This window comes from Puma concolor, chromosome A1, assembly GCF_028749965.1.
Source record: "Puma concolor isolate L17-30 chromosome A1, mPumCon1.1.hap2, whole genome shotgun sequence".
In the NCBI taxonomy this organism is placed as follows: domain Eukaryota; kingdom Metazoa; phylum Chordata; class Mammalia; order Carnivora; family Felidae; genus Puma; species Puma concolor.
In genome coordinates this window covers 28,057,882-28,075,214 of record NC_141667.1, presented here as the reverse complement: position 1 = coordinate 28,075,214, position 17,333 = coordinate 28,057,882, and the positions used below count along the sequence as shown (strand labels likewise).

Here is a 17,333-nt window from a genome sequence, read left to right as displayed (position 1 = left end):
GTCAGGATGAGCCCCGCATCAGGCTCTGCACTATTAGCTATTAGTGCAGAGCCTGCTTGGGATTCTCTCTCTCCCTCTCTGTCTCTGCTCCTCTCCCAACTCACATGTGTGCTCTCTCTAAAATAAACATTAAAAAAAAACACCACCACAATTCACCGCATTTATCATCTCAAGCTATGATGCATAAAAACAAAAATACTGTTTGGTCCATACATGTAACCTTAAAAATAATATTTTAAAATGGAGGATAAGAAGCATATAGTTTCTAGTTGAGCACATATAAGAGGAAAATACTTGGCACAAATGATGAAACCATGTCAGAACCTAGTCATTAGAGGTGATTCTATGTTCTTCTTTTGGCGTGTCTGTAGATCGGAAATTCCCCACAATGAATATGTCTCATCTTTGTGATACCTACTCTTGTGCTGGCCTGTTCACTTAAGAGATAAAGACCACGTACCGGCAGTATCTTGGGCAGTCACATCCACGCCATGTGTAACCATGACCCTGAGGCATTCCACATGCCCTTTTGTAGCAGCAAGATGAAAGCTGGAAAAGAGGTAAACACAATTGCCTTAAGATTTCCACTCTTTGGAGTTCATCTCCAACAATGTTTTGTTTTGCCTCCTCATGTACATTTTCTCTCACCTGAGCTCCACAACCACCTAGGGAGTAGGTATTATTATCAATCTCATTTTAAAGATGAAGAAACTGAGGCTCAAAGTGGTCTGATAATTCGCTCATTGACACTTTTTATTAAGTAATAGAGCAGGACCTAGATCTTAGGTTTTCCAACCTAAAGACCAGGCTTGGGGTCTTTATGGGGTGCCTGGGTGGCTCAGTTGGTTGAGAGTCCGATTCTTGGTTTTGGCTCTGGTCATGATCCCTGGGTCATGGGACTAAGCCTTTGCATTGGGCTCTGTGCTGAGCATGGAGCCTGCTTGAGGGTCTGTCTCTCTCTCTCTCTCCCCCTTTGTGCTGTCTCTAAAATAATAATTAAAAAAGATTCAACTACATTATTTATTTGTCTCTTTAAGAAACAAGAGAGCTCAAACTAGATTCAATTCCTAAATAGTAAGTAATTTTTCAACTTTTTTTCTGTTGTCTAGTGCTTTCAGCAAAGCCATTATTTTCAAGTAATACTCTATATAAAGAGACACTTGTCTGAGTCAAATAATGGCCAAAGTTCTTGGACAACATTAATGTCAAATCCATTGTTGTGCTGTAGCTGAATAACAGCAGTTGGACACAACTTTTGTTAGTGGCTAATGTGTGCCAACCATCTTACTACCCACTTGCATACATCGTCTCTTTTCAATCTTATAACAGCCTTTGAGATGAGTCCTATCACTATCTCCACTATATGGCAGGTGTCTATGCCCAGGCAGGTGCAAACAACATGAAGGAAAGCCCACAATTAGGCTCCGGTATTCAATGACACTTGGGCGTAACAACCTTGCTCGGCATGTATAGACTTGCCATTAAATGAAGGGATAACATCCAAATGCCATACCAATCATCCTTTGCAGATCCCAAGGGTGAAGGGTACTTCTACAGCCAGAAGCAAAGCATAATTCCACTGGGCATTCAGGCCCAGAGACTGAGAAGGCCAAGAACCTTGGGAAGGGCTCCTTCCTATGGAGAGAGGTTAATGAGCCTTCCATTTCTTCTCCTGCCCCAGTTCTGTTTTGGGGAGTTACTTTCTCAGCTTACTTGCCATGCAGCATCTTACCTGTCAGTGAACAACCAGGTTGTATTTTTTCACAGGAAAGAACCTATAACTGGGGCCCAGGGTCACACCCAAATAGCAAATCCAAGAGCTACACAATTAAAACCCAAGTCATCTTGACCACACGCCTCTTCTCTGAAGGATGAGGCTCAGTGAATGTGGACAGATCAGCAAATGTGGACACTTCAGTTTTGATTGCAAATCAGCCATACTTTACCCGCGTACCTTTAGTAAGTCAATTTAACCTCTCTGAACCTACATTTCCTTCACTGTAAAGTACGAGGATTGAGTCAGATGATATCTGATGTTTCCTCCAGCTCTGACAACATTCTATTATTTTAGCTTAATTGGCTCTAATCACACCAACTACTTCTGCCCCTGTGCAGCAATTTACGTGTAATGTTTCCTTACAGCCAAATCTACTTTGTAGGTGTTTTCACATTACAGTCAAACCTGGATCATGTGGAGTGACTTGGGAATGTGGTAACTTGTTTAAATGGAATTCCTGATTAAATACAACTCAACAAGGACCGAAAGAACCTCCCTAAAAGGCAGTACCGTAGCTCTGCTCTCAGCATTGTTGGGCACACTGAATTTACATTATGTAAACTTCGTCTTTAAGCTGTGAATGGTTTATTTTAACTGATCTTGTTGGAATGTCTCTAAAACTTTTTCAGCATTAGGAACAGTGTATGTCACATAATTTAATTGCCCTTGAAGACATGAAGTCACCACTAAGAGCCTCAATTATCGATCTCTGCTTTCAAGCTATTAATCTAAACGCCCCAGGTTATTAAGACCTAATATTCATTAATATTTATCTTCTTTTCTTAATGTTTGTGTGTCTGCTTCTAAGATGTCTACTCTGCCATCAACTATGACCAGGGAAGAACTAAATCAAAACTATCTGAACAAGAAGACAGCCATATCCTATGTTTAAGATAAAAGTACAGGGATAAGTAATTAATGCATGCATGCACGCACACACACACACACAAACATACATGTGTAGATTATACAACTTTCGATTGAAGTATAACATATGAAAAGAAAACTTCACAATTGTATGGGCTGTTAAATTTTCATAAATGGAACATGCCCATTTTATTTTCATACAAGGAAACAGAACCTGGCCAGAGACCCAAAAGCTCTCCTCGCATCTCCTGTTGGTACCTCAGAAAGCTCTCCACGTGTCCCTTCTAGTTATAACCTCCCACCTCCCACTGCCTGTGTTTTTTATATTTTTTCTACTCTGAGGCTTCTCGGAGTTTCTCTGGATTGCACACTATAGTCATCAGGGGTTGAAATTGCAGACACATGTGACAAGGATGCATTACTGCAAGCTACTACTGTACATTGATAGGTGGAATCTAATGAATGCAACATGCTATTCTCTGGATGACTTGGGAGCTGTAGGGTTTCAGGATCATTATTTGGAAGGTTAATAATTGTAACAAGGCAGGAGAAGTGACGTGTTAGGCAGGTGGGTTCAAAATGCAATCCTAGGATAGAAACTTTTTTGGACATTTCTGTTTTTTAAAACAAAAGCCCTTATATTAACCCAAATCAACACATGATTGATGGCTGTAACACATTTTATTGAGGGATCCAGTTAATGATGGTGTCACTGCATATGCTTTAATAAACTGTGTGTGTGTGTGTGTGTGTGTGTGTGTGTGTGTGTGTGTGTGTGTGTGTGAGGCTTTGTTTCACCCTGTCTCTCTCATTACAGTTTAGATCAGGGGGTGATTTTTCTCCCTTCTATTCTAGGAACTCTCCAACTAATTCTCCTGCAGAATATTGTGTCCTACGGAGAAAACAGAATAATAAGAGTCTTTTCACAATTCATAATTTTATCCTCATATATTTCACCTAAACTTTCAGCACTCACCACTCTTATAAATAAAATCAACAAAGTACAAATAACTAGAAATGGCTGCTTATATAGATAGCTGCTTATATAAGATATTCATGCTTGTAATTTTACACTGCATAATCTCATGTTTTGAGCTAGTAAAATCATTCTTAATTGATGTGATTCAATTAAATATATCACGATTTCAAGATGTTTCTCAAAGAAAGGAGATAAAAGCATGAAAAGCAGAAAAAGGAAGGGCTGACCATTTTAGCCCGAAGTTTCTAATTCATTTTTCCAGACAGACAAGGAGCTCCACTATGTATCATTATTCTGGGTAGGCACTTCCAGGAAACGAGAGCAAAGCCAAGAAACATGACACGTAAGTTTGCTCGCAGGGAATAATTACTAATGCTGTGCATCATCTGTTTGCCCCTCCAGATTTGCCCTCCACCTTTATCCCCTGGGTCAGTGGCCCAGGAAGCAGATCTCTTATGGACTGCATCCAATGGGCTGCCTCATCCTTTGGCTTCTAGTTGGGTTCAACGAATGGGAGGCACTTACAAGAGACAGGAAGATGAGAAGAAAGAGTTCGGGGCATTATCCCCTCTACTCTCTCCCTGCCAGGCCACACACTGGCAGTCACGGCCCTCCTCTACGTCCTCCATGAAGTTCACAGCTCTGGGGGCCGGTTCTCCTAAAGCTACAGTCGCAGCTCTGTCTGGGTTTTCGTAACTGCTCTCTCTCCAGGCCCCTGCAGGTTGGGGGGCGGGGGGCACGAGGACGTTGAAATAGATCCCACTGGTATTGGCCCAGGGCTGCTTTCCCAACCATGCTGGTTTAAATCTGACCACGATTTTGTAAATAGTTCCTTTCTTGGAGGGTAATCAATTATCCTGTTAGAGGGTGCTGTTTCCTACTGGGACCTTGAATGTTGGGTATTCTGTGTGTGATCATCCACAGGACGAACTGTTAGGTTCCTCTGGATATTATTTGATTAAATGTTTATACAGGCAAATTCAGGCTTTTAAAAAAATGTTTCACCTCACATGTAATTGAGTAGCTTTACTTAAGAGTTTGGGGCATTTGGGCTAAAATGCTTTGACAGGAGAATGTGCCAAATCACTTAACTTACACAGAATATGTTATGGGGCTTCTGATATAATGTTAGGCCAGAGTAGGAATTAGTTTAAAAGGTACAAGAATACACCTCTCAAAGGATCAGAAAAACAACGGACTTAAATGCGAGCCACACGCAGTCTAGAATAAGTCACAGTGCAATAAAGAAATGCTAAAATTCAGATTTTAAACTGGATTTGGTCTTGAAAGAATAACCAATACCCTATCCATAGCATATGTGAGCACATACAGTTGTACCTGCTACAACTGTGTTCTCAAATTGGGAAAGCTTTCCAAAGTTTCTATGTGCACATCCTGTGGAATAACAAGGTTCTTGGTAGTGAACTGGAAGTAAAAGAAGGTCTAGTAAAATCTAGGTCTAGCACATGCTATATTCTACACTCTCTCTGTATATATAGTATATTGGACAGTACTCTATACAATCAATATCTACTAACTATATATACCACTCTTTAATACACTATAAAAAAAGTCTGTGGGCTAGATTTAGAAAGAGAAAATATAAAATAACCATCAAGACACGTATTTTGTTATCTACCGACCACTCTGATTAACTCCTTACAATAACCTATTTTTTATCTATTAATGTGTCATTGCCATAGAATTTTAGTCTGAAAATCACTTTACTACCTAACTTGGGACAAAGGATCTATAACCCGAGTATGCTAAACCAAACCACATAAAAGAAAACCAAAATGGTCAGTGTACTGATTTAGCTTTCTTTTTTTTTTTTAATTTTTAACTTATTTATTTATTTTTAAGTAATCTCTACACCCAACATGGGGCTTGCACTCACACCTTCAAGATCAAGAGTTGCATGCCATCAGATACCCCTAGCTTTGTCTTGTTTTTATGCAAGCTGTACAAATGCAGAAGAAATAAGGCACAAACCAGACAATGACATGACTGTCAGCAACTCTCCAACAGCCTATCTCCTTAGCATAAATGGTAGCACTAAGATCTGGTTACCTTACACTTGAACAACAACCAACAAGAGACGTGTCATTTTGCTAATCGTCCTCAGAGAGAAAGCTGCTGGAAGATAAAGTGCGTCTTCTTTCTCTCACTGCCCCCTCCCTGTGCCTAGAAAAAAACCTCTTAATCAGGAGTAAATGCCATTGTACAGAAGGGCAAGATGGGAAAATTGCATCGGTGTTGCTGTGGTGGTGGTGTATTTAACTTGGACAACCCGTCATTTTAGTTTTAGCTTCAGAAAATCTGGCCCTTATTCCTCAAAGCCATGATTTTGAAAAATTAAAACTTCTAACATTACAGCTTTATTAAAACTTGGAGGAAGGACATGTATAGATGTAATCAGATGAGAAAGTTTAACAGGAAATGTGATATTGGGGAGGTAAGGAATGTAATTATTTAAGGGCTCAGACTAACTGGGTTTCAATCTGTGCTTTGCCACTTATTGGCATGTGATCTCAGGCAAGGTCTTGGTATCTCGGTTTCCACATCTGTAAAAGGGGCTTTGAGGAGTAAACGACTTCTACCTAAAAGCACTTAGCAAAATGTGAGGCACATAGTAAATACCGCCCTCCCCCACCACCACCACCACCACCACCAAAAAAGAAAAAAACCACCAACTGTTACAGCCTCACCAACACAAGGCAAGTCAGAGAGTCCAGGTCATGTTACTTAATAAAAGGATTTGTTTCAACGTTCAGAAAAGACAGGCTAATAGAGGTTAAATTAGAACCACCACTGCTTAAGAAATGAAAAAGGAAAGGGAAAGAATAAAACCTATGTGCATCTCTCCTGAATGGAAACTCTAGGGAACAAAGTTGTAGGCAGCCACAGACGACAAAAAAGCCATCCAAGACCAGCTTTGTCCGAAGCTCGCACTTGAGCTGCTAACATTCTGGCACCTTTGACGGAAGTGATAATCCTCAAAGCAGGATTTGGCAGCAGCGAATCATTAGCATTTAGTCTCTGAATGTGAACAAGAAGCACAGCCAACTTTTAATAAGAGACTCCAGTGAAAAGTTGGGTTCGGTCAGGTGGAAAAACATGATTAGTCATTGGCAGAATCTGGATTTGTAAATGACAGTGAGTAGGTTTCTTTTCTTATGCAGTGACTGATAAGTGTAGCCATCCTCGGTGGTGGCAGGCCAGGTGACTGGTGGGTTGGGGACCACCCTGTCCGGATTGCAGGTGGGGCCCCAGGGGTTACTGCAGGCTTAGAGCGCAGATGGTGCCCCAGGCCAGCACACAAGTAATGAAGAGCATGGGTGGTGGCCTCCGATAGCCTGTGTGCTGGACGGCTGGTATAAGAAAACACCTCTAAAGAGAGTCTGCAGGTGTGGGTGAGAGGGGGTAGGCAAAGTAGTATAGGTTGGTTAACGCCACCCCCTCACCCCAAAACGTAGTCTTGACAATGTTATTCTAGGGCACTGGAGCTAACCCAAGTATGGGATAGTTTTCATATTTCTGCTAGAGCTAAATATACCAAATCATTCATACATTTGTATTACGATACCAGGGTATTTACATGCCAGCCACTATTCTAAGCACTGAGAAACACGTGGTAAATAAAACAAAGCCCTCATGGATCTCGGCTTTTAGTGGGAAGTCTAAAGATAAACCAGTGGCTCTTAACTGGGGGAGATTTTGTCCCGCCCAGGACACATTTGGCAACGTCTGGAGATATTTTTAATTATTCACGGGGTGGGGGTGGGGGTGGGCGGTGGGAAGATTCTACTGGCATCTAATGCGGAAAGGCCAGAGACGCTGCTAAAATCCTACAACGCACAGGACAGCCCCCTCCCTCCCCAAACAATTATCTAGTCCAAAATGTCAATAATGTCAATATGTCAAAATGTCAATAGTTGAGAAACTCTGATGAACCATTAAAAACAAATGTAGAATGCTAAAATTCTATTAAAACAAACACTGAGAAAACAACATGAGCAGATTTTAATCTTTTTATTGAGACAGAATTCACAGACCAAAAAATTCACCATTTTAGAATGTACAATTCAGTTGTTTTCAGTATATTGAAAGAGTTGTGCAACCAACATCATTATCTAATTCCAGAGCATTTTCACTGCCCTAAAAAATTCACATGTCAGTCAGCAGTCACTTCCTATTCCCATGTATCCCCAGCCCTTGGCAATCACTACTCTACTTTATGGCTCTATGGATTTGCCTATTCTAGATGTTTCACAAAGACAGAATCATGTAATATGTGGTCTTTTGTGCCTGGCTTCTTTCATTTGGCACGTTTTCAAGGTCCATCTGTATTGTAGCATCTATTGGTACTTCTTTCCTTCCTTAAGGCACCTGGGTGGCTCAGCTGGTTAAGTGTCTGACTCTTGATTTCGACTCAGGTCATGATCTCATGGTTCATGAGTTCGAGCCCCACGTTGGGGCTGTCAGTGCAGAGCCAGCATGGGATTATCTGTCTCTCTCTCTCTCTCTGCTCCTTTCCTGCAAGTGAGCACTCTCTCTCTAAATAAATAAATAAATAAACAAACTTAAAATTCCATTGTATGTATATATCACATTTTCTTTATCTATTTGTTGGTTATGGACATTTGGGTTGTTTCTACTTTTTGATTACTATGAACCATGCTACTAGAACATTCACCTAACAAGTGTTTGTGTGGATACCAGTTTTTAATCCTAGTGGGTATATACCTAGGAGTGGAATTGCTGGGCCAGTGGTAACCACGCTGAACTCTCTGGGGAGCTGCTAAGCTATTTTCTAAAGCTGCGGCACCATTTCACAATCCCAGCAACAACACACAAGGGCTCCAGTTGTTCTACGTTCTAGCCGAGACTTGTTATTGTTTGGCAAATTTTAATTTAAGAGATGAGAATTTAACTGCAACCTAAATTTTCCAGAGAAGAAACATTTAAGTCTTTCTTAATGAACCCTTTGAAGTAGTTATTCCAGTTAATTATCAGCTGAAATTTCCCCTTGGAGGAATATAAAAGAGTGAATGCAAAACAAATTCGGAGTATCCGCTGGCTTTGTCTTTGTGTGGACTTTTACTCATTAAAAAGTGTAGCCTTTCCTTTTAAAGATAAGAGAGGGCATTCAAGAGTCTATAGGGCAGTGAATCTTCTGAGACATTTGTTGACTTGATTCTCTCTTCAGATGGGTCAAGAATTCAGTGGAGGGAAGGGTATGAAAATCTTTTACCCACTCCTCTGATCCCTGGCCCAGTGACAGGGACAGGCGTCACTGCCCAGGGATACAGCAGGGTGGCTCTCTGGATCCCAGTGTAGCCGAAGTGACCGCTCTTCGAGAGCCTACATCTTGGTGACTCAGAGTACTTGGCGGCCCAGGAGCTCATTAGAAACGCAGGCTCCCAGTTCCCATCCCACGTCCACAGAACCCGAGGCTGTTTTACAAGTTTCCAGCTGAGCCACGTGCACATTCCAACTGCAGACACGCTGCTCTAAGTGGAGGACAAGTTGCAAAGCTCACACCATCATTTTTACCAAGGTGCCCATTGTTTCAAAGTTCTTTCGAAGACATGATTTCCCTGAGCCTTAAAAACAATCTCGTGGATATGTTCCACAAAAAAGGAATCAATGCTGTTTTAAGTTTCATCATAATAGGAAATGTTTAACTCTGCTTATAAAACTCAGCTGGGCCCGTCCGCAGAGAAGTAACTGAAAGGCACAAACAGAACAGCCTGAAGATTTACATAATACTACTTTGATCCCTTTGCTGCTTATTGATATTAGGAATTTCTCTGCTTTTGTCACTTGGAAAGTTCCCAAGGTTTCTGTGCTTAAGAGTTTTGTGGCTCCCAATGTGTCTTTCTCTCTCCCTCGGGCACCCCTGCCTTCCACAATGCATTATGGTTTTTACTCATTACATCCCCCAACCAGCCTGTGGGAGGGTAACTATTATCATCCCCATTTTCCAGAAAAGGAAGGAAACTAAGGCATAGAGAAGTTTAGTAACTTGGCCAAATTCCCAGAACGAACAAGGCGGGGAGGCTGGATTCTAACCGGGGCACTCTGCCTCAGAACTGGCCCTTTATCACCATGCTGAGAAATTCCACTATTTTGTTAAATCACTTGCAAACTGTGAAGCACTATATAACTTACTGGCTGTGCTGCTCTTTAAAAAATAGCGCTTAAACTAAAAAATGGAAGTATTTGGCCAAAAACGCAAATACAGGCTTCTCACTGGGGCAGACTAGGGTTGCTGGTACTCTCCAGTGGCTAGGAAAGGCTGGAATATTTCTCAGGGCTCTTAACCCGAAGGGGATTTGAGTGTTGCTGTTCAGAAGTCTCTGAGTGATGGCCTGGAAAGTTCCTTCTATCTTTGAGAGTAATAACAATTCTTCTGGTTTCTGACTACCAGCTGAAACATATATTTGGAGGAAATACAAACTCACAAGGTTCCTTTTAGAAGACCTTGATTTTTTTCAGCATATTCATTCATAGAGAATTTCTCTCAAACCAAACTGCTGCCCTTCTCCGCTGCCCCAGGTCCCAATCCCAAAAGGGCTGGCAGGGTGAGGTCAAGAATGCAACAGGCTGGCCACCTCACCAGACCTCCAGTTCCTTCCAATGCCTCTGCAACCAATTTTCACTCTCCAAATCAAGCAAACCACCATGCCTAACAAAGAAATGACCACATACCAAACTCTACCGGTACTAGCCACACCCAGAGTCCCAGAATCCCAGAGTCTTAGAAGGTTCCAGAAGGTTCCAGAAGGTTCTGGGATGAGGGCTGATCTACCATCCTCATTTCACAGATGAAGAAACTGAGGCTCAGAGGTTAGGAAAAGTGTAAAAGAGCAGGACTTGAATTCTGACTCTAAGAGCAGTTTGTCCCTCATAAATCCGTATCTCCTCCTTTCCTTCTAAACCCCTTTATTTCCCAGAGAGGGGTCACTATGGTCAGTGAGGTTCAGAAATACTTCATGAAAATAACTAGCTGTCCATAATCCCTTGAGAGCTTCAGCATCTCCCAAACACCTAAACTCGCCTATCCTTTAATTGCATTCTTTTGGTAAGGCCTATTTCTGGAGGGGGAAAGAAGGATACTAAACCATATTAAAATAAATCAAGGAAACTAAGTATTCAGAATTAGGGTTCCATCCAAAGTCCTTCCAATGGCCCACCAGGCTTTACGTGAGTATGTCTGGCTTCCATTTTGACCTCACCTGTAGCTCTCTCTCCATTCACTGGGCACATCGGGCATCCTCCTACCTCAAGGCCTTTGCCTTGCTGTTTCCTCCACCAGGACAATAGTTCCAGAAAAGTGCAAGGCTCAACCCCTCATTCTATCCAGGAATCTGCTTCAAAGAAGGGGTCTTCTCAGAAAGGCTTTCCTTTTCCAAGTTTATTCAAAGAGGCCTCTGGTCTCTTGTTTCTCTTCAACACACCTGATGTTATATTAAAGAAGCAGGTGCTGAGGGCACCTGGGTGGTTCAGTCAGTTAAGCATCTGACATTAGCTCAGGTCATGATCTCATGATTCACGAGTTCAAGCCCCGCATCTGGCTCTGTGCTGACAACTCAGAGCCTGGAGCTTGCTTTGGGTTCTGTGTCTCCCTCTCTCTCTACCTCTTCCCCACTCATTCTCTCTCTCTCTCTCTCTCTCTCTCTCTCTCTCTCTCTCAAATAAATACAACATTCAAAAAAATAAAAAAAAAAAAAAAAGCAGGTGCCGTCTGTCCCAGTTGACTGTACTTTCTATAAGGCGAGAAACTTGGTCTCTCCTGACACAATTTTCCTGGCACACAGATGTTATTGTTTTGATAATGCAAATCTGTAGTTTTGAATTTGCTTTTTTACTCTTGAAGTTTCTGAGTTGCCTTAAACTAAGGCACACACATAAACCAGCATAACCGTGTTTTTCTCAGGTTGTAAGTTCTTAAAACTTATGTTAATAGAAGACTTCATTTTTTTTTTTGCTTCCCAACATCACACTGTACAGCCATTCTCAAAGCCTGGTCCCTAGAACAGCAGCAGCAGCAGCAGCAGCACCCAGAAGCCTGTTAGAAATACAGATGCTTAGGATCCTGTCCAGACTCTGTGGTGGAGTCAGCAGTAGGTTTTAACAACCCTCTCCCAGCTGATTCTGATACATATTCAATTTTTAGGACATTTGCACGGTAGGAAGAAGTTTGTTGTGCCATACTGGGGATGGCAGAGTTGAGACCCAAACCAAAGAATAATGACTGAAATTCATTAGCCTCAGTTTCCTTATCTGGTCCATATGATCAAATGAGGCTTGGGTCACACTAGATATTACAGGGGAATAATCCTTAATCCCACAAGGTCTGGATTCCCATTTCAGATTGTAAACTGAGGGTTAGGAAGGCAGTACTATCTAATAGCTTCTAGTCATACAAGCCTTGAAAAATGGAATTCCACTCTATCCCAGGGGTCAACTTGATGGGCCCAGACAGAAAGTCCTGCAGGCGGAGAACTGCTGTGGCTGTGTGGCTCAGCCGTTTCAGAGCCAGCTACGGCAGGGACTCTGATCACCACTTCTGATAGGAGCTGATTTGGCAGAATGTGTGAGAAGTGACAGTGCTGGTTGCCTTCTCTTGCTGAATGTTTCAGGTAGATGTAATAACAGGGGACTGGCATAAAGAAAATAAAGAGTGTAAAAATAGGATCCCTGTCCTGTAAGTGCCTACAATGTGCTAATGGAATCCGCAGCGTGGCTTCGGGGACAGAGCTCTCCTGGGGACATGGGGGAGGAAACAATGAGATGAAAGACCACACGCTCAGAGCTAAGAAACCCCGTGACATTTAAGCTGAGCATTGGCTCTCTGGCTTCAGGATTGTTTGGTTTCATAAATGTGGTCTGGAAATAGCACTTGGGCATTATGAAATCTCCATTAGGACAATGATTTGTCTCTTGTATTCATGATAGACTCCAGACTCTAGAACCTAGAGCCTAGAATGAGGGTGATTTGTACTAATTCCCAAAACTTTCTGATCCACACTTGCCACTCACAGATCACTCCAGGGTGACTGGGAGCATCACATAAGAAAAACCTATGGGAAACGGGCATGGTCTTCACAATGGGCTCAAGAAGGGCATATGGGTGGCTCAGTTGGTTGAGCATCCGACTTCGGCTCAGGTCATGGTCTCACGGTCTGTGAGTTCGAGCCCCGTGTCAGGCTCTGTGCTGACAGCTGCAGCCTGGAGTTTGCTTTGGAGTCTGTGTCTCCCTCTCTCTCTCTGCCCCTCCCCTGCTCATGCTCTGTCTCTCTCTGTGTCAAAAATAAACATTAAAAAAAAAAAAAGTTTAAAATGGGTTCAAGAAGGGCATCTGGGTGGCTCAGTCGGTTAAGCGTCTGACTTAGGCTCAGGTGACGATCTCATGGTTCCCGGGTTTGAGCCCTGCATTGGACTCTGTGCTGACAACTCAGAGCCTGGAGTCTGCTTCGGATTCTGTGTCTTCCTCTCTCTCTATGCCTCTCCCCCACTCACACTTGGTCTCTCTAAAAAATAAACATTAAAAAATTTTCTCTACTTAAAATAAAATGGGTGAAAGAATGAACTGTTGGTTGAATGAATGGCCCATATAAAAGCCCCTAGCCCAGTGGTGGGGCATTCAATGTTAATATGACTAACAGCAACTCCTTTCTTACCAATTGGGAAGATTGGGCTCTAACTCTGATAGTCTAATTCAGGAATAAGATTAAGTACATAGGTAACCAGACCCATCAAATCCCCAGTGGTTTTAAGAGAGGCAATAACTAGAGTAAGCTCAGCCACTTTGGAAACCAGGAAAGGCTTCACAGAAGATACGGCGAACTGGACCTTGAATGGTACCAAAACTCGGCGGATGGGTGATGGTGGTAGAATTTTGGAAGGCATGAATTTCGGGGCCCCAAGTGAGAAAGCAGGGGCGTTTCCAAGGGACAGGCACATCCTAAGCGACCCTACATGCCTCAACCCTTAAGCTGCCTGATCGCTGTCGGCGTGAGAACCTCCAGCTCCAGGTGCTCTTGCTCATGGGGTGAGGATGGGTGGAGGTCACCGCAGGGGTCGAGATCCAGGCCCTGCTGCCCCTGCTGTGCTCTCTGTCACAGAGAACTGCATTTCCCAGGCTCTCCTGACCTCTGCACACGGGGGCCATCCAGCCAATGGAGGACGTGGCCAGAGAACGAGAGGGAAGGGCACAGCCAGACTTGCTTCGACCCTGAGCAACGATGACCTATTTGAGTGTCTGAAGTCCTTCATTCTCGAAATACTTAACCTATCTTTGAACAGCTTTAAAATGAAAAATCCTGTGATCCCACCAATATTTTATCAATATAGCTCTTTTTCTTCTTTTTAAAGATTTTATTTTGAAGCAATCTCTATATCCAATGTGGGGCTTGAACTCACAACCTTGAGATCAAGAGTCGCATGCTCCACCTTCTGGGCCAGCCAGGTGCCCCTATCAATGCAGCTCTTCATTTCCAAATCTATTCTCGTCAATTTGCACTTCTGTGGTTTCAAGTCTTTTTTTTTCTTCTAAGTTTATTTTATTTATTGAGAGAGAGAGAGAGAATATCCCAAGCAGGCTCCCCACTGTCAGCACAGAGCCCGACCAGGGGCCTGATCTCACAAACCAAACTGTGAGATCATGACCTGAGCCAAAATCAAGAGTCAGATGCTTAACCAACTGAGCCACCCAGGTGCCCCTCGAGTGTTCCTTCTAAAGCACAATTTTTGCAATAAGGTCTGTTCAGCTTTAACATACAACACTGTTTCTCTTTAAAACCCCTGTGTATTATGTTACTTTAAGCCCAAATTTGCCATTTTATTTTGTGCACAGGCCTTATGGATACATATTCGTACATGTGTGTATGCTGGGAGAAAAATCACCTGGGGGCCCTGGGCCTTCCTCAGCCCATGTGGAACCTAGCACTGGGCAAAGCCTGTTGGGAAGTCCTGGGCCAAGGAACCTGGAGTCTCACTGCAGTGTGTCTAAAACGGGAGTTCTCAGTTTGGCTGGCCATTCGAATTACCTGAGTGCTTTAAAAAAATGCTTACCCACACTACACCCCCCCCCCCAACTATAGAGAGGTGTCTGTGGGTGACACCAGCATTTTTCTAAGCTGTCCAGGTGACTGTAACGGGAGTCAAGTTAAGAACCACGGACCGAGTGTCAAGTGGGGTCCTGAACTGAAACCATAATAAGTTCTTGGACAAGGGAAGGAAACAGTAACTGTGGTGTCCTTGCATTTCTTTTCCATTCATGCTGTGACCAGGACCTATACTGTCTTCCTCGCCCCCCATCCCCACTCTCCTCCCAGTTCACTTTGCAAGGCCATCCCACATCACACCTCAGGCAGGAAGCATTTCTTGGCTACTCCAGTGATTCACCATCTCCCTTCATCTTGAACCCCTTCCAGTTAGTATTTTGTAATCTAGCACTTAATTATTCTCCAGTGCTCTCACTGGTCTTTCTGCTAGATGCTATGCATTTTGTAGGCAAAGACCGTATTTCCTCCTCCTCCTGGATATGTTTACAAGAGTCTGGAACATTTTTAAATGTTTTATTTTTTTTAATTTATTGAGAGAGAGAGAGAGCGAGCAGGAGGGGCTGAGAGAGAGGAAGAGAGAGAGAATCCCAAGCAGGCTCCACAATGTAAGCACAGAGCCTGATGTGGGGCTCGAACTCACAAACCATGAGATCGTGACCTGAGCCAAAGAGTCACACGCTTAACCGACTAAGTCACCCAGTCACCCTCTGGAACATTTCAGATGCAGGGAAGGGAGTGCCTCCCAACTAGTAGATTAATTAAACAAACATCTGGGCACATTTGCAAGGTAGGAACAGAGGTTCTGTCATCTTCAAAAATCTACATGATGAAAAGCTCAGTGGATATGCAATACAGCAATTATACCTTTCAGTTTATCCCTCTGTCAAATACCAGCAGGTTTTAGGAAAGACACAGGGTGATTTTGCCGGGAAGGAGGCCGCGATTACACATAAAGTATGCAGTAGTTTTAGGTCAACTAATGTGGCAGCCCTATGTGAGATCTGGAGAATGTGGCCCAGATGGCAGGACTTGATTTCTAAGACCGAATGGCTACATCCCTGCTCTGAGGAAACAGGAAAAGAGTGCAACCAGCCAGCAGACAGAGAAGCCCCTTATTGTCCTGATTTGCAGAGTTCAAGGACTACCTCCCTTATTTTATACTTAAGCTCCACAGAGTCATCTAAAGATACTTTCACAAGTTTTTGCTTTCAAAACCAAAATGATCAGGTATCTGAAATGTGGGCTATGTAGGCAGACTGTGTGTGTGTGTGTGTGTGTGTGTGTGTGTGTGTGTGTGTCCATCTATACACACATGCCTGGGTGGTATTTCTTCAAATACTATAGTCCCAGCAGTGATTTTATTTAGTCTGGTTGTTCCTAAGACAAACATACATAACTTTAATTAAATGCACATCTAAAAGTAGGGGAAAACATCTTGAAACAATTAGACTGTTCCATGGTAAGAGGTTTTAGGGTAATGATATCCTCCCACGTCCTTACCTCCACCAGGAAAAGTGAACAGATGGGTCGAGGGAAGCCAAGCCTGACTCCATAAACACAGGCTGTAGCTATAACTCTGTGCCTTGCTCTATTTTGTTCTTTTCTGACCCAAGACAGCACCCTTCTCTTACTTGCTCCTAAATGAATTCCAGTCATTCAATTGCTTTTGCTTTTTTTTTTTTTTTAATCCCTCTTCGATCGGTTTTAGAGGGAGCAAGTTTTCAAAGTTTCTTATCTTTCCCTGATGGAAATATGCCAGAAAGAAACTGAAAGTCTGAAGAATAACCAAACCACCCTTCTGGTTATTGACCTTGGGTTAAGGAAGCTTCTGGAGAATGTCTGCCAAGATGGCTGGCTGCCTTTGCCACTTCATTCTTGGGATTTTCTGAGTCATCTGGTTCTCTAGGTACTGAAGGCTGAGTGTTTATTTAAATTGCACTGGAAGCTGGGAGAAGAGAAGTGTCAGGTTGTGACGTTCACCAGGATAGTCCTTTTCTTCTTGAACCCCAACTTAATCCACTCCTAATTAATTTACCCGTGACAGATCATTAACAAAAAGAACGCTTTCTTCATGCTGAAAAGTCACGTCCACAAATGCCGACTGAATGCCTGTCTTCTATGCTTGGAACTGTGGGAGAGACCAACACAACAACAACAACAATCACGTGAGCCTGGTCTTCAGGGAGCTTACTGTTGTTGTAAGGGATTCAAGTCTTCAGAAAACAAAGTTTTTGTTTCAAGCTGTAGAGGCTTTTCTGATGTTGTTCTTATTCTTTTGATATGATAAAATGTATCAAGTTATAAATCAAGATTCCAGTATTTCAAAGAGAAGGAAATTTTTTTTAGATGACTGAGACCATCAGAGAGGAAGCATTCTGGACTGGACACAGAACCCGGGCAAACGTGAGAGGAAGTCTGGGAGCCAACACCCCACCACCAGTGGAAGGCAAGGGCAAGAGAACATTCAGTGAAGTAACAGCAGGGCCACTGAGAGGGCCTTGAAAGCCCAAATCAGGACTCTAGGTGGTCAGGCAATAGGGAAACAGTGTGCATTACTGAACAAAATTACAAAATGAGTTCTTGCAAAAGCTCGCTAGAAAGAGGCCTCCAGCCTAATTTGGACAGGGAGGTGTAT

At 42.9% G+C, this 17,333-nt stretch overlaps 1 protein-coding gene across 5 annotated transcripts in view; it reads right to left on the bottom strand.

Annotated features, from left to right (window-relative positions):
• RAI14 (retinoic acid induced 14) overlaps positions 1 to 17,333 on the bottom strand; it is a 144,501-nt gene that overhangs the window by 36,205 nt on the left and 90,963 nt on the right. For all 5 annotated transcript variants that reach the window (XM_086676776.1, XM_086676782.1, XM_086676794.1 and 2 more), the window contains one exon: positions 461 to 549. In XM_086676776.1, the coding sequence (XP_086532902.1) occupies positions 461 to 549 (89 nt within the window). The remainder of the gene's footprint in view (positions 1 to 460; positions 550 to 17,333) is intronic.